Genomic DNA, 18,169 nt, shown 5'->3' with positions numbered 1-18,169 from the left:
TGCAAAGACCTGGGTTCTATCTGCAGCATCCACATGGCAGCTCACCAACCATTTTTATCTTTGGTCCAAGGGGAAACAATGCCTTTTTCTGGTCTCTGCTGACACCAAGGCATGTACATGGTGTATAGACATGCATGTAGGCAATATCCCTATACTTTTTTAAAACTTAGTTGAAAATTTAAAAACCTAGTGTTGAGATACCATACCTGACAGCATACTATGCCACAAGTAGGAGCCATGGAAGCCCACAGAGCTGTGGTGATCATTAAGGTAACATGGAAATTAAGTTACCATAGAGTTGCAGCAAGAAGCAGAAGTTTTCCAGGCAAGTAAGGGGCTATCACAGTGCATTTCCTATTTGATGAGAAACTTGAGAATAAAGTCCAGATCTGGGAACACCTTTCCATGTACTCCACACTGCCCTCCTCCCTTTCTGTCCTTAGCACCCAGGAAACTGCATCTCCATGCAAAGCCTAGGATGGCTGCCTTTTTCTTTCTGTGTCATTGACTTACAGTAAAGCGACAAAACTAGATTTAAAGACTTGGCACTTGGTTGTCCTCGTTGATAGCAGCAGGCTTGTTTTCAACCAAGTGTTTGCTTGCTTGCTTGTTTTTTGTTTGTTTGTTTGTTTTTTGTTTTGCTTTTAAGAAGTTCTTAGAGGCATCCTTTTATTTGTATTTATTTATTTATTCACTTTCCATCCCAATATCACCCCCTTCTTCTCCCAGTAACCCCTCACACAGATCCTCCTCCATACCCCCTCCTCCTCTGCAAATGGGGAGTACCCCCTGGGTTGTGAACCCCTACCCACCAGGCACATCACATCACTTCAGGACTAGGTACATCTTCTCCCACTGAAGCCAGACAAGGCAGCCCAGCTAGGGGAACAGGATCCACACACAGGCAACAGATTCAGGGACAGCCCCAATTCCAGTTGTTGGGTACCCACATGAAAACCAAGCTGCACTTCTGCTGCATATGTTCAGGGAGCCTAGGTCAAGCCCATGGTTGCTCTTTGGTTGATGGTTTAGTCTCTGGGAGCCCCCAAGGGTCCAGGTTTTTTCCTCTGTTGGTCTTTCTGTGGAGTCCCTGACCTCTTCAGTCTCTCAGTCTTTCTCCCAACTCTTCCTCAAGACTCCCCTGGCTGCATCTAATGTTTGGCTGTGGATCTCTGTATCTATTTCCATTGCCTGCTGGATGGAGCCTCTCTTTTACAGTCCTTGAAAGAACAATTCTCAACTTCATATGGAAAAACAAAAATCCCAGGATAGCTGAAATAATCCTGTACAATAAAAGAACTTCTGGGAGCTCGTGTCTCTAGCTGCATATGTATCAGAAGATGGCCTAGTCGGCCATCATTGGGAAGACAGACCCCTTGGTCTTGCAAACTTTATATACCTCAGTACAGGGGAACACCAGGGCCAAGAAGTGGGAGTGGGGGGGGGGTCTGGGGGACTTTTGGGATAGCATTTGAAATGTAAATGAAGAAAATACCTAATTTAAAAAAATAAATAAATAAAAAGAATGTCTGTAGGTATCACCATCCCTGACTTAAAGCTGTACTACAGAGCAATTGAAATGAGAACTGCATGGTGATGGTATAGAAACAGGTTAATCAAATGAACTGTTTAAAAGAATGTATGCCACATGGAAGCACACCATAGAATGTATAACTGGGGAAAAGTTGGTATACCTTAAATACAAAAAGTCAGCTAAAATGATTCCATTAAAATTGATTTTCTGTTTAGAGACTGTATAAGTGGATGCTCAGAGTAGTCAAAGCCATGCAAATGGTTGAACATGGATGGTTCTGAGGGATTCATTCAAAAGCCAGTCAAGACAAGCAATCCCAAACCCTATTAAAGAATTTGTGGTCATCACTTTAAAAGAGGTCCCGTTTCCCTCCTCCTATCCAGAGACTCACTGAGGCAGCTTAGCATGTGATGAGCCTGTCAATGCTGCCTTCCCTTATTCCAGTGTCCTTTGTTAAAAGAGAGGAATACTGGAATATTGTAGCTTACCCCCACCTGCCTCAAAGGGAAACCTGCTTAGAGTCTGCTTGTGATTAAGGCTTCTGAGAGAAACCTGATAAATTAAACATAGATAATAATCTCTAACATCCAAGAAGAACTTTTCATGTATTTCCTCTGTTTTTAATCCTATTATTAACCCTACATTACAAAAAAAGAATGAGAGGCTTAAAGAGGCAATTTGTCAAACGTGCCATCACACTGAGACCCAAAGAAGGGACAAGTATCTGGATACAGTCTAGGGGTCTTGATTGGGTTCATTTTCTCTCCCAATTAAAGAATTAAAAAGGCAAGAAAAGTCTCAAGTGAGACAGGTAACAGCAGACAAATCTGGAACACCACAAACAGGAGCCAACAGAAAAATGCCTTGAGGAAAGGCATTTGTTGTGGATAATGGAGTGCATACATGCAGCAGATACATAGAAAAAAAGATCTTCAAACCAGAGGGGAGACTAGGGAACATGAAAACCCATCTCTTCTCAAACGCTGGAGGTTTTTATGGTTGGTTGTTTGGTTGGTTTTGTTTTGTTTTGTTTTTTAAGTCTCTAGTTTTCTTCCCCTAGTTTGGAGTTGGTCTGTTTGAAGAAATCTACAATGGTTGATTGGCCCACAATTATTGCATAACATGCCCTGATCAGGCCTTGAACTAGCTGAGCCAGTCCATTAGCAGAGGGCTGCTAATGGAAGACAAAGCCTACAGGCCTTTGTTTTTAGCTGAACTAGTTTTTGTCTCAAGTTAGGACAGTGAGGCAGAAGCCAGCCATCTTGAAAGTTCACCACCTTTATTGCCTAGACCCTCTCCCTGTCTGTCTCCCAACTGAGTAATCTAATTCCTCAGAGTTCCTAACTCCCCACTCTCAGAAGTCACCCTTGGGGTTTGGGAGTGCCTCTCAGTTGCTTCTAGCTGACCAGAGGAATGATGAGGGACAGGCAGCAGTCTGAGTATCTCAGACAGAGGTTGACCTAAGGGACTGTGATGTCTAGGATCCAGAGCATAATATAGCCATGTGGTGGTAGTATGTATCTTTGGAGCTTGCCATGGAGGGAGGTAGTATCTGTAACACACAAAAAGTGAAATTGTTAATAATTCTTAATTCCTACTAAGAGCACAATTTAGAGAATATCTTGAGCAATTTAGTCCTCATTAGAGGAAGAAAGCAGGCAGGAAAACCATCTAGAGATTTCTCAGGCCTGGTCATAGGTATCAGTGAGATTGGTAGTTTCTCTGCCACCATTATTCACCATGAGATATGCTCCCTAGGATCTGGAGAGATGGCTCAGAAGTTAGAAGCACTTACAGTTCTTGCAGAGGACCAGGGTTTGGTTCCCAGTACCTTCATGCCAGCTTCCCACCTGAGAACACTGTGAGACATGTCAATTAAAGTAATTGTCCTAATTGGGGTGCCTTTCTGGAAATAGGTGTCTTTGCTGATATACCAGATATGTTATCCAGTGGTGGTGGGCATTATGACCAAACCTGAGTAACATCAAGATTCTATTTGCTGATGCCACAATTAGATGCAGACATCTGTATCTAATTCACAGGCTAAAGAAGAGTAGCTTGTTTTCTTGATTTGCTTGCCTTGTAGTGTCCCAGGAGCACCATTTTGCCATCTTGAATAATTTCCCAAACCTGTGAGTCTGACAACAGAATATCTTTTAATCATGGAATGTGGGTAGTTAGGGCACAGGATGCCATATAATACATGAGATTTGCTGGAAAGATCATGAATGAAATAGAGAAATAACAAGTAGTACTTAGAAAACTGTCACATCAGCCATGAAAATTAAAGGAAATTTTCCACATGGCTCCTAAACGTATTTCTTACCTGATTTCCACCATTTTAAATGGCTTACTTAATTCTTTGGAATGGGGTGGAAACGATTATAATAGTGTTTGCAAATATTAACTCAAGGGTTCAGAAAGTCTGCAGTAAGTACAGTCTTTACTTCAGTTAACATGGTTTCCATAGCCAAAGGATTTCTCTCTTTGTTTTATTATGTAAAGGCCAAAGTGTGGAAGAAAGGGTAATAGATCCTTAAAATCAAAAACAGCATTGTTCTGTTTGTATTACAAGTGCCCCCTTGCAGAGCTCAGACTACCAGTATCCAAGAAGTCACCCATTAAAAATGATAATAAGAGAGCACTGTTACCACTGATACAGACTAGGCATGAGGCTAGGTTGTAGTTTAGCCAGACTAACATTAGAGGGCCTGTGTTGTTATGAATGGAAGTTAATATACTAACTGAACAAAACCACAAGATTGAAGAAAATGGCCTGGCCTACCAGCATCTAATAATCCAGTGTGCTGAAATTGAGGTTTGTGTGGAAATGGGTAGCAGTTTAACCTATTCGCTCTGCCACTGGAATTCAATAAAAATGCCATTCTGTCCTCAAGACAATTTGTATTATAAAATAATTTTATATTAGAAACTTTGTTTTAATGAGCTATCTCACTACTTTAGAAGTTTCTCTCCTCTTTAATTGAATTTAAGACAAAGCTACCATATACAGCATTCAGTGCTGGATTGTCTTCCTTGATCAGTGTTAAGATACCTTGGCTCACTTCCTCCTTGATCAATTACTGCTATCCCTACTGACATCTAGTCTACCTCACCAGGATGACATGGGAAAGGGACTGGACAGTACCTTGGGATAGTAACCGCTGTCACCTTAGGGAAGCCATTCAGTGTGACTTTCCTTACTGACTGCTTATGTTTTACCTTAAGTTCCTTTCCTTTCCTTTCCTTTCCTTTCCTTTCCTTTCCTTTCCTTTCCTTTCCTTTCCTTTTCTCTCCTCTCCTCTCCTCTCCTCTCCTNCTCTCCTCTCCTCTCCTCTCCTCTCCTCTCCTCTCCTCTCCTTTCCTTTCCTTTCCTTTAGTTATGGGAACAGCCAGGCCCTCCTGTCTTCTCTGTACTTAGTACTTAAAGAATAGAAAGTGTAATCAGATTTTCTGTTTGCTTATTATCTTTTATTCCAAAGGACAAACAGCATTTCCTGTTACAAAAGAACCTGCTTTCTTCATTGGCACTGTCCCCTATGAGGTCTGAACAAGCATTCATAAGCTCAGCAGTGAGCTTACATTTCTAATACTGGGAACTGGGGCAAGAGTGTTTAAAGAAACAGCTAATTGTAGCACTTGCTCCATGAAGGGGGGAAATAATGACTTCAACATTTTTTTCAGATACTTCTACAAATGTCAGATACTTTAAAGGATTATTCCAGAGAACCCAGAAGAGGACAGCATAGGTCCTTGTCATTTCTTCAGTTGAGAGTCATACTTGGAATTTAGAAAGTGATAGCTTAGGAGGGGATAACACATACCTCAGGCCTCAGGACTCTTTGCCAGAAGTCTAGAAAATACACATTTAATGTGTTTGTTTTTTGAGTAACAACAAACACAGAAAAAACAAACAACAAAAAAAATCTGAGTTTTTTTCTGGCACAAGATTCAAAACAGCAAGGCTCTTCAGAGTGCTGTGAGACTTAGAGAGGATGACCCCTCCCAGGAAGCTAAGGGAGAAGCGGGCTTCGCCTGGCTCTCCTGACAGTGAGTACAAGTGCCTTCTCAGGAAGAATGTGAAGGAGTGGTAGGATGCCACTTAGCTGGGTGTGATCAGCACTTGTTCCTTTCCCAGATTAGCTGAGACACTATGTCTAATTTACTGTGTGGTGTGGTTCTGTCTGAAGTAACTGAAAGTTGTTGGAAAGCACTGGGGCCCCGACCCCAGGCGACCAGAGGAACAAATATGGCATTTGGTAATTCAGATAGTGGTGCCCACATGATAAAAGTTCTAAAAACAAGTAGCCTATATTTCTAGGTAGTCCTCTGTATATCAAGATGCCAATTATGGGCCAGGCAGTGGTGACGCACACCTTTAATCCCAGCACTTGGGAGGCAGAGGCAGGTGGATTTCTGAGTTTGAGGCCAGCCTGGTCTACAAAGTAAGTTCCAGGACAGCCAGGGCTACACAGAGAAACCCTTTCTTGAAAAAGAAAACAAAAAACAACAACAACAACAAACAAACAAAAAACAAAAAACAATTGCCAATTATATCAAACTCTATAAACCTAAGCTAATTGGCTAAGGCTTCATTAAAAATTGATTCATACAGGATGGGGCTTTGTTGTTGTTATTGTTGTTGTTTGTTTTTTAGGGTTCCTGCTGTTTTAGAAATACTTTTAAAAAGGAAAGGGGTGTTTTGGGTGACTTAGAGACATGTAAAACAAGTTAAGTTTGGGGTTATAAAAGGACATAGGTGATACAAAAGGAGGCTCAAACACCTCTTGGATCTTTGAAAATAACGTAAAACCAATCAAGTGGTTTGGGGGAGGTCTTCCTGTGCTGTGTATGATAGGCAGTGCCTTGGAAGGACACTCCTCTGCCGGCAAGTCTCAGGAAGTTTCCCTGAGTCTTTTGTTTGTTTGTTTTGTTTGATTGGGAACAGAATTTTGCTATGTAGCCTTGTCTGGCCTCCCTGATCTGAAATTATAGGTATGTGCTCCCATACCTGGAGTTTTAAGTAGGTGATTGAAAGCTGTCTGTAAAATGGGGGAGCTGGAAGACTAGGCTGGAAGAGTCAGCTTGTAAAACTGTGTGATGGTACAGAAAAGGACACAAAGACCACAGAGTGTAACTCTGCCCTTATTTTCTCTTGTTTTCTTCTCCTTACTTTGGAGGTTAGAAGTAATCAGAAAGAGAGGGCATACAAAGATGCCCTCTCATTCCCTGTGCATTTCCAGGTTAGCGAGATGAGCTTTGCTTTATTTGCACATGCCATACCTGCTATGCCTGTCTCTGTGCCCCTGTCACTTCAGCCCCCAGCTCCCCATCTCGGCACAGAAAAGCCACAGGAATTAAAACATAATCAAGAGTACAGGAATATGGTTAGAAGATATGGAGCCAAGTTTTAAGTATCAGCTTGTGAAATTAATAATATCACTTTTAAAACCATATTTCACATTTTTCATAAGCAAACCGCGTGTTAAGAATACAGTAGATCCATCCCATAATCAGCTACCAAACACAGACACTATTGTACATGCCAGCAAGATTTTGCTGAAGGGATCCTGATATATCTGTCTGGTGTGAGGCTAGGCCAGTGCCAGGCAAATACAGAAGTGGATGCTCACAGTCATCTCTAGGATGGATCACAGGGCCCCCAATGGAGAAGCTATAGAAAGTACCCAAGAGCTGAAGGGATCTACAACCCTATAGGTGGAACAACAATATGAACTAACCAGTACCCACAGAGCTCATATCTCTAGCTGCATATGTAGCAGAAGATGGCCTAGTCGGTCATCATTGGGAAGAGAGGCCCCTTAGTCTTGCAAACTTTATATGCCCAGTACAGGGGAACGCCAGGACCAAGAAGTAGAAGTGGGTGGGTAGGGGAGCAGGGCTGGGGGAGGGTATAGGGGAATTTCAGGATAGCATTTGAAATGTGAATGAAGAAAATATCTAATAAAAAATTTGGAAAAAAAAACCCTCATTAGAATGAATGAACACACAGAGCACTTATCCCCATGGCACAAGCTAGTAAAGGTACATCTGATATGTCTTCATTGGCAAGGGCAAGTCTCCTTGATAGAAAGATGTGGCTGAAGGAAGAGCTGCCCTTTTGACTCTTCAGTGGCCCTAAGAGCCTCCTGGAGCATCTCTGGACTTTCTAAAAATAGTGTTTTGTCCTTGTTTTTTAACCTCAAAACACTAAATGTATAGTTACATTCTAGACCATTGAACAACACACTTGGTTTTGCCTTGTGTTTGTTTGTTTGTTTGTTTGTTTTGCCTTGTTTGTTGTTTTGTTTTATTTAAGATCAATCCTAACATTGCTTTGAAAAATTAATCAGAATTTTGGGTTTTTTTTTTTGAAGCCTGTAACTCCTTTATAAAAAAGTGCAAATATATGGTCTTGACCAGGACAGAGCTAGAAATTGATAGGTAAAACTACAGTGTATGGGAAATTCATTGAGCTTAAAATCAACTTATATCAACAACCTTCTGACTCTTTAAAAAATATATTCTCTGCAGAGTAGCTAAAATTTGGGGAGAAAATAGATTACAAGAGAAATTGTGTGTATAGAATATGTCCTCTTTTGGCTTAAACTAGCTTGCATGCAAGATCCAGTTGAAACCCTACTCCAAAAAAAGAATCGTCTGATTTGTTCATAAATGCAGATACAAAAAAGCATCCCACTACATTTATAATTAGAAAACTATATGAGGCTTACTGATTTGGCCTTCCAGGGCCTGATTTTGCTGCCCCTCAGAATTCAAAGGTAGCTTGTAAAGAAAATTTTAATTTATGTGATAACTATTGACATTGAATTCCAGTATACCTTGAATTGAATTTCTTTGTCAGGACTATTACTTTGGGACAGGGGGAGGTCACACATCCAGGCTTCAATCATTAAATGCTCATTCTGTAGCTGTTTTTAAATCCTCATTTGCTTCAGTTTAGAAAACAAACTAGATAAACCCCTTGAGTTTGTTGATGGCAGATTCCTAATGAGTGCACAACAGAGTCAGCTTCAGATCGGAAATACTTGTTTTCAATCACCTTCTCTTCTTGCTCCTCTACTTGCATGGTTATCTATAGTTTTTTAAAGGTAGCACAGTCTACCATATTAAAAAAATTGTTTAAAAATGGACATTGCAAATAAGCCACTTTTTCTATTTAAAGAGCACTTTAAAAGAGGGCAATTTGTCTTTGGATCAGGCTGGTGATTGCAAGAGAAATTATGAGGCCTGCCTTCTTAGTACCAACAGCACACGGGATGGGCCCCAGCCAGTGAAGTAGCTGTTACTAGCATGTTACCTGAGATTTCTTACTGCCCCTAATAAGTTACTATTTCTGGAATTTAAAAAAAAAAAATCCAAGTCATTAGCCTCCTGTCTTTGTACTTGGATTCTTTAAATAGAGACACACATTAAATTTTTAAAAATATCTACCATATTCTCCATATTTTAGAGTCAAGGGCTTAAAGAACTGGGTCTTTTAGAATAACCCAGCACCTGCAGAGCATGAGCTCAGAGAGGTAACCCTCTCCAGGGCCATAGCTTAAACATCCCAGGGGCGATTTTCTTAACAAGCTTGTTGTCACTTTCCTTACGGGCAGACTTAACTTTAAAATCTGATCTATTAGCAACATCCTCTTGAGCTATGTTGATGCTACCTTTCACACTGAAGACTATAACTGTTGCTGGAATCAGGGCAAGCCAGGATATAAAGTGGTTATCTCTACACAAGTTCTACTTTCCCCACCCTGTGAATATTATTACCAAAAATTTCCAAGTGCAAATTTTCTAGAGAAACATCTGTGGTTTGAAAAGATTTGCAATAACCCAGATGGTTTCTTTCAGAATAAATGTGCTTGATAATTTAAAATTAAACTCTTTCAGTAAAATTGAGTGTTTTTTTAATGGTTTTTTAAGACAGAGAAAAAGTGTGTGTGTGCATGTGTGTGAATGTGTGTGCACTTGAGTTCCTGTTTGTATGCACGTGCATGTTCCATTGGCCTGTCTGTTAAGGTCTTTATCTTTGGAAACAGAAAAAAATTAACAATGTCACAAATTATTCAGCAATTAAGATGGAAAAATGCCCAAGGGAACTCTTTATGACAGCAGAAACGGTTACCGAAAATATAATAGACACTGACTACCCTATTTAGACTATGTGGTTCTGGGCTTGTCTGGGAATTACCACTCTCAGCTTTCCGACACATGATGGTACAGTCAGTCACATCTCATAGTTATAATACTTATTACAGATTGCTTTACCAACCAGTCCTATACAACTGTGTTGCTAGACTTGCCCATTTCTTGGAACATGGACAATAAAGGCTCCAATTGCCCCGACAGTCCTGTGAGAAGGTAGATGGGATGACAGGTGTGACGATGGAATAAGTGCTTTACTGTGGTTCTCAATGTCCTTTAGTATTGCCTCACTATCTCCTGACACCCTGAGGATTTCTTCTTGAAGCTACACACAGGATGCCTTCATACAATGTGTGTACCCCCATCTCTTCCATACTTATGACTATGTCCCCTTCTACATTCTCTATAGATTGATAGAGCTTTAAAAGTTTAACAGCATAATTAATTCTTAGTGAGTTGTTAGTAGTCTGTAAAAAAAAAAAACACAAAATATTAACACTAACACACACGAGTGCACACACACACACGCCCTAGATATGCACAGTATCACCAGAAGAGTAATCAGGAGTGAAAATATTAGATTCAACATAGAGAGCACAATATTTGCTTCTGGAATTACCTCTGAATTTTTCCCATTGAACCAGTTTCTGTGAATGTCAAAAGCCCTGGAGGCAGTAGAGAGTTGTTGATAATGGACACATGAAGGATGATTAGATGTTTTTTCTGTTCTGACTTTTATTAACTCAGTTAATTATTGTTGTTGCAAAAGGAATGCGATAAGGTAATCAGGGCATTGTGTTTGTCTTTTCTACATTTGAACTTTGCCAAAAGTCCAGACTGAAATGCTGTCACTGGCAGAAACTCCTAAATGAGTAGATATGTGTGAGACAAATCATAAAGTGTATGTGCTCATTAAATAGTATCACATGAACAAAATAGAAAAACATGAAGCACAAAAGGAAAGCAGCATAAAGCAGAAATAGAGAGGTTTGAACTTGTCAAAGCACACGAGTCAAACTATTCATTTTGGTGATCCTCAGAGTCCCTGGGATGCTCACTGCTTTTCTCTGCAGGGGAACAAAGCTTTTCTTGGTACGTGTGAACAAGGAGCTTCAGTAATGAACACTGCCAGAAGACAGCTAACCCCTCTGATACATGTTGCAGCCACTGACCATGGATACCATCTGGGTATTGTAGGTGTTTAGCCACCCACCTTGAAAAACTGGTATTGAAGCAGAACATGCAGAAGGAGAGAGGCTTGTCTCTGGATCTGATGGCTAAGCCATATGGTGCTACATCTGACCTAGAAATGAATTCAGTACATTCCAGACCTGAGTTACAGCTGGTGTGGGGAAATCTAAGAGCAGGTGGTTCCCTTAACAGCTGTACTTTTGGTTAGGGACAGCAAGAAAGACAGTTTTATGCTTGCTTAAGCCGTCATGGGTTATCTGAAATCCATAGCTGTTCCTTGCCTTTTTTCCATAATTATATTTTTAAAAATCAGAGAAGATGATATGTTTTCTTCCCTTTTAGAGATATTCTCCATCGATAAATTAAAATTAAGAGATAGGTTGGTAGAAAGTCTATGATAAACTAAAAGACTACCCTAAAACAATCTATAAATACATTCTAATTCTGAAAATATGCAAATCAAAATCCCACTGGGAGAGACTAATGCTTCATCCTACTAAATGCTGCATCTATGGTAACTCTTTAAATACGGATGTCTATATTTGCGATGCAAATTTTAAGACAATCATTTTCATTTATGAAAAATGAAAAGTCACTTTTAGCAAAATGAAAAGTTGTATATTTTCAAAAAACTTGCTTGACAAGTTTTCCTTCATGGAACTACAAAGGAACAGTGACACAGAGAAAGAAATGTATTTTCTCCTCAGTAATCCAGGAACCAGACAGTGAAACAAAAAGAAAATACAGGCTAATAATTCTAGTTTTATTGGCAGTCCAATGACACCTCTCCCATACTACTAAGATTTGTTCATTGTGACAGTCTTCCCTACTGAGGATGTGATTAGGGACAGAGATGTAGTCTAGACCATTCATGAACTATGGTAAGAAACTATCCACTCTGGAGCAAGTAGGATGGCTTTTAATTTATATAAAAAGCTCCAAATCTGCTCACTAAGATGAAGCTGAGCTGCTGGGTTCAGCAAATGAGCAAATAGCAAAAGTGTTTTACCCAGGTCTTCAGGATATTCTTCTCTGGTGTTGGAGTAAAGCCAGAGCTTAACTTAGTATAATATAAAGAGTCTCTGTCTAAATGGATGTGCAGTAACAGAGTTGGTGAGCCGTGTATATTTTGAAAGGATAAGTAGTGATCTGTCTGAGATGTCACCATGGTGACTGCTCAGGTAGAGTGGATGGGCCCTACGCAGCCTTAGAAAGATCAGGAGATTTGGGTGGGTTTGAGTTTTCTCTTCTGCATATCAGCCACTTAGCTTCTTTAATGCCTTTCTCTTCTGCGCCTAGTTCCCATGACTGCTCAAATGTCATCTTCAAACTTTCCCTTTCTGAGAAACATTTTAAAAAGGAAAAACACACCTCACCTACCTTTTGTTCACCAAAAGACATTTGTTCATGATGGAAGCATCAGCCAAATTCACATTGAAGTGGCTAGAACAGTCACACGCCTCCTTCCTCAAGGTTGCCAGTGCAGTGTGTGGGCCTCAGTGCTTCCCAACGAGGCGGGAGTGGCAGTGATCTTGACAGCATCTTTAGTCTTGAGATGATTGCACGGTTGGGTCAGGACTCTTCAACTGGGCTCAGTGTGGAAGGAGATTTATGTCCTCTGTGTTTGCTGCTGCTTCTGCTTCGTTCCTAATCTTTAATTCCCTGTCTTTCCTCTATTTTCTAGACTAATCTGTATATTCTTGAACCTAAATTTATTTTTACCCCTGAATTTTGTTTTTTTGTTGGGATTATTTGCACATTGATTTTTATTTTTGAGACAGTCTCACTGTGTAGCCTTGGCTGGCTTGCATTTAATTCACAAAGGCCTTCTGTGAGGTTGAGGTTTATTATAATGTAAAGTCACCAAGGCCATCATTAGGCAGCAACATACGATATATGGCTATATCTAAACATGGCAGGACTTTAGAGGGGAGGAGAAGGGAGGAGAGACTTTCCACTAAAGTCTGAAGAGGAACTTCTTTCAAAGTGAAAATGAGAGAGATATTGAGAGAAAGAGACCCTGAGAGGGGGATGGAGAGAGGCTGGAGGAGCCCCTTCAGAGACCACATTTAATCTCCAGACACACGCACACGCACACGCGCGCACACACACGCACGCACACACAACCCACGGACCTTTATAGACTTTTAGGAGTGGTAGGAAGTTTCACTTCCCATAATTTAGTTCAGCATAACATATATGATAGGGATCATGGAATAGCCAGGTACCAGTTGGGACTGAAATTATAAAATAAGAGACTGGCATTACATCCCAGCTTGGACAACTTCATTGTTTGTCTCAGAGAGAGCTGCAGGGGACATGGCTATGGGATCAAGCCTAAAAGTTCACTTCTGGGTTGTAACTTACTAGACAGCTCAGATCAAAGATAGAATCTTTTTTCTTTAAATTTGTAAAGATGGGGCAAGATGACTCACTGGGCAAGATGCATACAGCCAAACCTGACAACCTGAGTTTATTGGATCTCCGAGATTATGTGGTAGAAAGACACTTAACTCCTGCCAAGTTGTCCCTTGTGCTGTGGTGAGCATATGATTAACTAGTTAATTAAATAACTTAGTAAAGGGTTTGGGGGTGGTTTGTTCGTTTATTTGGGATGTTTTGTTTTGAGACAGGGTCTCACTGTGTAACCTTAGCTGGCAATTTGTAAAGTGTTTGTATATTACTTCTTCCCACGCTGATTTTGTTGAGAATTTTTATATTAATGTTAACTAATATCTTTTAAGTTGGTAAAAGGGAAAGGCAAACCTTCAGGTCCCTGAAGTAATGATCACAGAATGGCAGAGAAGACTGGTTTCAAAGAGGTGTCTGCTGAACTGCATTGGAGGGATTTTGGCCTGGTTTCTATCAGCTCTTAGAAATTAACAATACAGAGATGTTCCACGGCCATTATTTACTGCATGAACCAGGTTTCCCTTGCATCTGTTCGGGTACTTACTCATTCATATTGCTAAGTGGTCTTAGTTGTGGGTTTTGGTTTTCAAGACAAGATTTCTCTATATAGCTGAGGCTATCCTAAAACTGGCTTTGTAGACCAGTCTAGCCTAGAACTATGAGATCTTCCTGCCTTTGCACCTGAGTGCTAGGATTAAAGGCATGCACTGACATGACTGGCTCAATTTAATTTTAAAATGGTTAAAATTATCTAATGTTTTTTTTACAAACGGGGACTGAGTGTACAGAACTTGGCTTTGTGCACTCCATGGTAGAGATGAGAGAATACTATCCCAGCCTTTAAGAGCCTTCCTGTCTATCTAGTTCCTAAACTTTTAAGCTTAGAATATGTTTTATAAGTGTAACATTCTAGAGCTACTCTAAGAAAATTATACATAATATAAGTTTATGCCAATGTTACTCTGAGTAAGTGCTTCTCTTTATTGAAGTTGCTATGGTCCAAGTTCCAGCAGCACCTTCCCTCTGTCTCCTACCGCCTACCTTCATTTCTAAATAGTTGTATCCCAGGCAGTTAGCACAGAGGAATGGATTGATCTCCAATGTGGGTGAAGCTAATAAATGTGATTTAGGATGAAAGCACTGTGTAAATGTGTGGGGTGTTGTTATTACCGCTCTCGTGTGCTTTATTATCTGTAGATTGTGCATCCTTTTAAGTAGATTATTTGTTCACCACAGTCTCCATTATATCTAAGCAAAGCCTTCAAAGAAATTTCTAAAACCTTTTCATTTCTCTCTGTAGGTTGTTGTTTCGTAACATTTTATACAAGAAAAGCTGCACTTGAGGCCCAGAATGCACTGCACAATATTAAAACTTTACCTGGGGTGAGTCGGTTTACTTTTGTACCAAAATCACTTTATTGCTTGAAAATGGTCCTTTCAACTAAAGGTTCTAGTTATGGGTTCTTAGTGCCAAAAATGGCTTTGGTCTTTTAAGGAGTACACGCTGGCCCCTCTGTTCCCTGCAGTAGCCAGACTAGCTGGCCAGCCCACAAAAAAGGGCTGGCATTAGCACTGATGGGAAGAACTCTCAAATAGCATATCCCCTGGTTAGAAAATCAGAGGGACCCTGCTGGGTACACAGCAGCTGCCAAGAGAGTATTGGGTGGGTTGAGATTTTAAAGGTGGGGGACTCCACATACAAGTAAAGCAAATGGAAAAGGGAAAGCTTTTACTCCCCAGGATCCCCCTTTTCAATTTCCGTCTTTAGGTTTTCATTTAAAGGACAAAATGCACTCTGTATAGACATAATGTTAAAGCTCCTAATGACTTCTAAACAGTCAATGGTGGTTAACAAAGCCAGTGTTTCAGTGCGCCTTCCTTCATGTTGGTGCAGAACAGAGCACAGGAAGCTTGTGGTGCTGGATCTTGTCCCCTCCCAGTAACTCTGCTGCTGAGTACAGCTCATTAGAAATGAGCTCACATTACATGCAACAGTTTCATCAGGCTTGATCAGACTTTTGTGGGTTTTTTATATATTGCATGGTACTACAAATTTTCCTTTGTTGTATACTTGGTATATTTTCTCCATTTACCTAAATGTCAGTGGTGAGTTAATTTAATAGCATAATGATGTGTGTTAGTTATAATAAAGGACCTGTGGTAAATACTCAAGGTACTGTGGTGTTATTCAAATGTCTTTTGGTAAGAAGAAAAGAAGGATAAAATGTTCTGATGTTACAGGGTATCATTTTGGTGTGTGGTTCCTTGCTGTACTGGACACATACACAAATCATGTGCATCAATTGCATATATGGGTACATATAAGTGCTTAGCCTCTGGCTTCCCCAAAAGTTAGAATTTGTGTAATTCAACTTAGGCCCATAGAAAACTTACAATGTCTGTAGTAGAAAGATACTCAGCAAAAGATTTTCAAACTACAAGCTCTGTTTGAGGTAGATGGACTTCTGAGACAAGGTCTAATGTGCTTTCTGACCTCTAACTTATGGATAAGTGCTGAGGTTGCAGTTGCAGGCAAGTGTCATCACACTCCACCGAAATAGTAACTTCTTCATCACCAAGAGTAATCAGTTAATGAGCACAGGTGTTCAGCCATCCCACTTTGGCTTTTCTCTTTTTCATCTGAGCAAATGGAAGGCTAAAAAGCAAGAGTGTGGTGACAGGATGGCCCTTCTGTGGTGCTTCCTCCCGGGACTCCCAAAGTCATTTGTAGTAGGATGGCTTTTCCTAAATCTTTCATCTTTGACTTAAAAAGTAATAGTGATTAAGCTTCATTCTTGAGGTAAGTTTTCCAATATCATTCTAGAAAGCTGTAGCCAAATATGTATTGCCTTGGACAAAAAAAGAAGAAAATTAACTTTTTGTGTCCAGACTCTAATTCAAATTATTTTTGTTTTCCTGCTCATACAAATGAATGGTTTACAATAATTAGCACATAAAATCCCTTCCTGATGCTTTAAAAATTATTTTTAGTCATGAACTGTTCTTTACTATATGAGGAGTGCAGTTAGATGCCGTATTATTTGGTTCATTGGACCACAGCCCTTGAGAAGAAGCTGAGTTCTCACTTTGTTGTCTTCCTTTGCAAAGGTGTTTTTTAGAAACCCAGAATTTGGTGATAAAGCCAGCTGACCACATGTCAATATTTTATTGCCGAGTTTATGGCTTTGTATTGACACAGGACAGAAAATATAAGGCTGGCGGTGTTTTCCCATTTCCATGGCAGTGATATTTGATAAGTATAATTTCCTGGAGACCTGGGGGAATATGAATGCGAAGTACTGACAACTTTTCTTGGGTTGGGGACATCCTAACTCTGCTTCTTAAAGACAAGTAGTCCTTCTGCATGTTTTTCACATATTGCATGTTCTTTTCTCCTAAAATTCTGAATGTAAAATTCAGGAATGGAGACTTTGGAAACCTGTAATTAAGGACAATATTTGGGAGTTGTGGGAGGGACAAGATAAATCTCTCAGCAGTTAAGAACACTGACTGCTTTGCCCAAAGGACTAGGGTTCAATTCCCAGCACCCACAAGGTAGCTTTCCCAGGGGGTCTGATGCTGTTTTCTGGCCTCCTTTGTAAGAACTAGGCACATGGTACACAAATATACATGCAAGCAAGATGCCCATGCACATAAAATAAAGATACTTTTAAATTTTAAAGTAAATAAACTAAGAGTTGGAAAATACAATTAGTGGAATATTTTTCTTTTTCCCATCTCAGTTTCATAGGCTCAGTTGCTTGAAGCAGGTTAAGCAAAAATTTGACAAGTCAGATATGATTAGTAAGATTCAAAGGTCTCCACAGTACATACATTTGCTACATTGCTCTTGGTGGATGGGGATAAAACCTCACATCTTACATTTATGTGTAGCTGTGTCTTACAAATGCCACCCTTAACAGCGGCAGGGAAGACATGAAAGTAGTCGTCTTTCTGTTGTAAGCCTTTGGTAGGCAGGAAGAAACGGGCCCAGACATAAAAGATTAATGCATATTCTTGAAGAAAAATTATTACAGGGTACCTTGCTGTTTGATTACAAGCCTTAGAATTAGTCAACATTTCCATAATTCTAAACCAATATACACCTGTTTTCCCACTGAGATGTGAAGGCACGACTTAATTTAGCAGAAACCCTGCTGTGCTAAATCTCTCATTAAATACCCAGTGAGTTCAGTAATTTAAAGTTGTATCACTACTATTTAACTGGTTGCCTTCATATTATAAAATTAATAAGAAATTAATGATGCACTTTGCCATATGCCTTCAGTTTCTTTATGAATAAAAATAAAAGGGACAAAGAAAAGCACATGATCAACTGACACTCTGCATCTTCTCTGACTGTGACTTCTGCATGTGGAGAAAGTCCATTACTTGCTGCCTTTTTCCTAAAGTGTCTAAAACTTTCAGTTTATAGCAAGATCAAATAGTATGCTTTTTCTTTCTTGTACAGTTCATGTTTTATGTCCTAAGGAATTTTTATTATACAGTGGAACTTGATTAATGTTCAGGATTCCCTTTTGGTCTTGTGCACCATTTTCCCATCTTGAAAGAAACAAAGAACTTGATTTGTGAGAAGGGAAAGAAACCAATAGGAACGTCTGTCTATATGTCAAGACATTTGATGTGTATGCTCTTAAGTAGGATGTGACTGAAGGGAAGAATTGGGGAATTTTTTTTTTTTTTTTGGTAACCCAAGTGTATATCTTCAGCCTGTTCTGAGAAATGTGTAACGAGAAAGCCCCCAGATCTTGTATCTCCATATTCAGCACAAATCCCTAGAAAGAGAATAGTAGACAGAAATCCAGAGCTCCGTGTGTGGGGAGAAATCCGAGTCTGAGTCCTTTTATTTTT

At 39.9% G+C, this 18,169-nt stretch overlaps 1 protein-coding gene across 28 annotated transcripts in view; it reads left to right on the top strand.

Moving 5' to 3' along the window:
- Positions 1–18,169, top strand: part of Celf2 (CUGBP Elav-like family member 2) — an 833,597-nt gene that overhangs the window by 696,713 nt on the left and 118,715 nt on the right. For all 28 annotated transcript variants that reach the window (XM_021151420.2, XM_029471522.1, XM_021151447.2 and 25 more), the window contains one exon: positions 14,598–14,680. In XM_021151420.2, the coding sequence (XP_021007079.1) occupies positions 14,598–14,680 (83 nt within the window). The remainder of the gene's footprint in view (positions 1–14,597; positions 14,681–18,169) is intronic.

Source organism: Mus caroli, chromosome 2 (genome assembly GCF_900094665.2).
Source record: "Mus caroli chromosome 2, CAROLI_EIJ_v1.1, whole genome shotgun sequence".
NCBI classification, from domain to species: Eukaryota; Metazoa; Chordata; class Mammalia; order Rodentia; family Muridae; genus Mus; species Mus caroli.
Note: the sequence above shows the minus strand (reverse complement) of the source record. Positions and strands in the feature narration are given on the sequence as shown.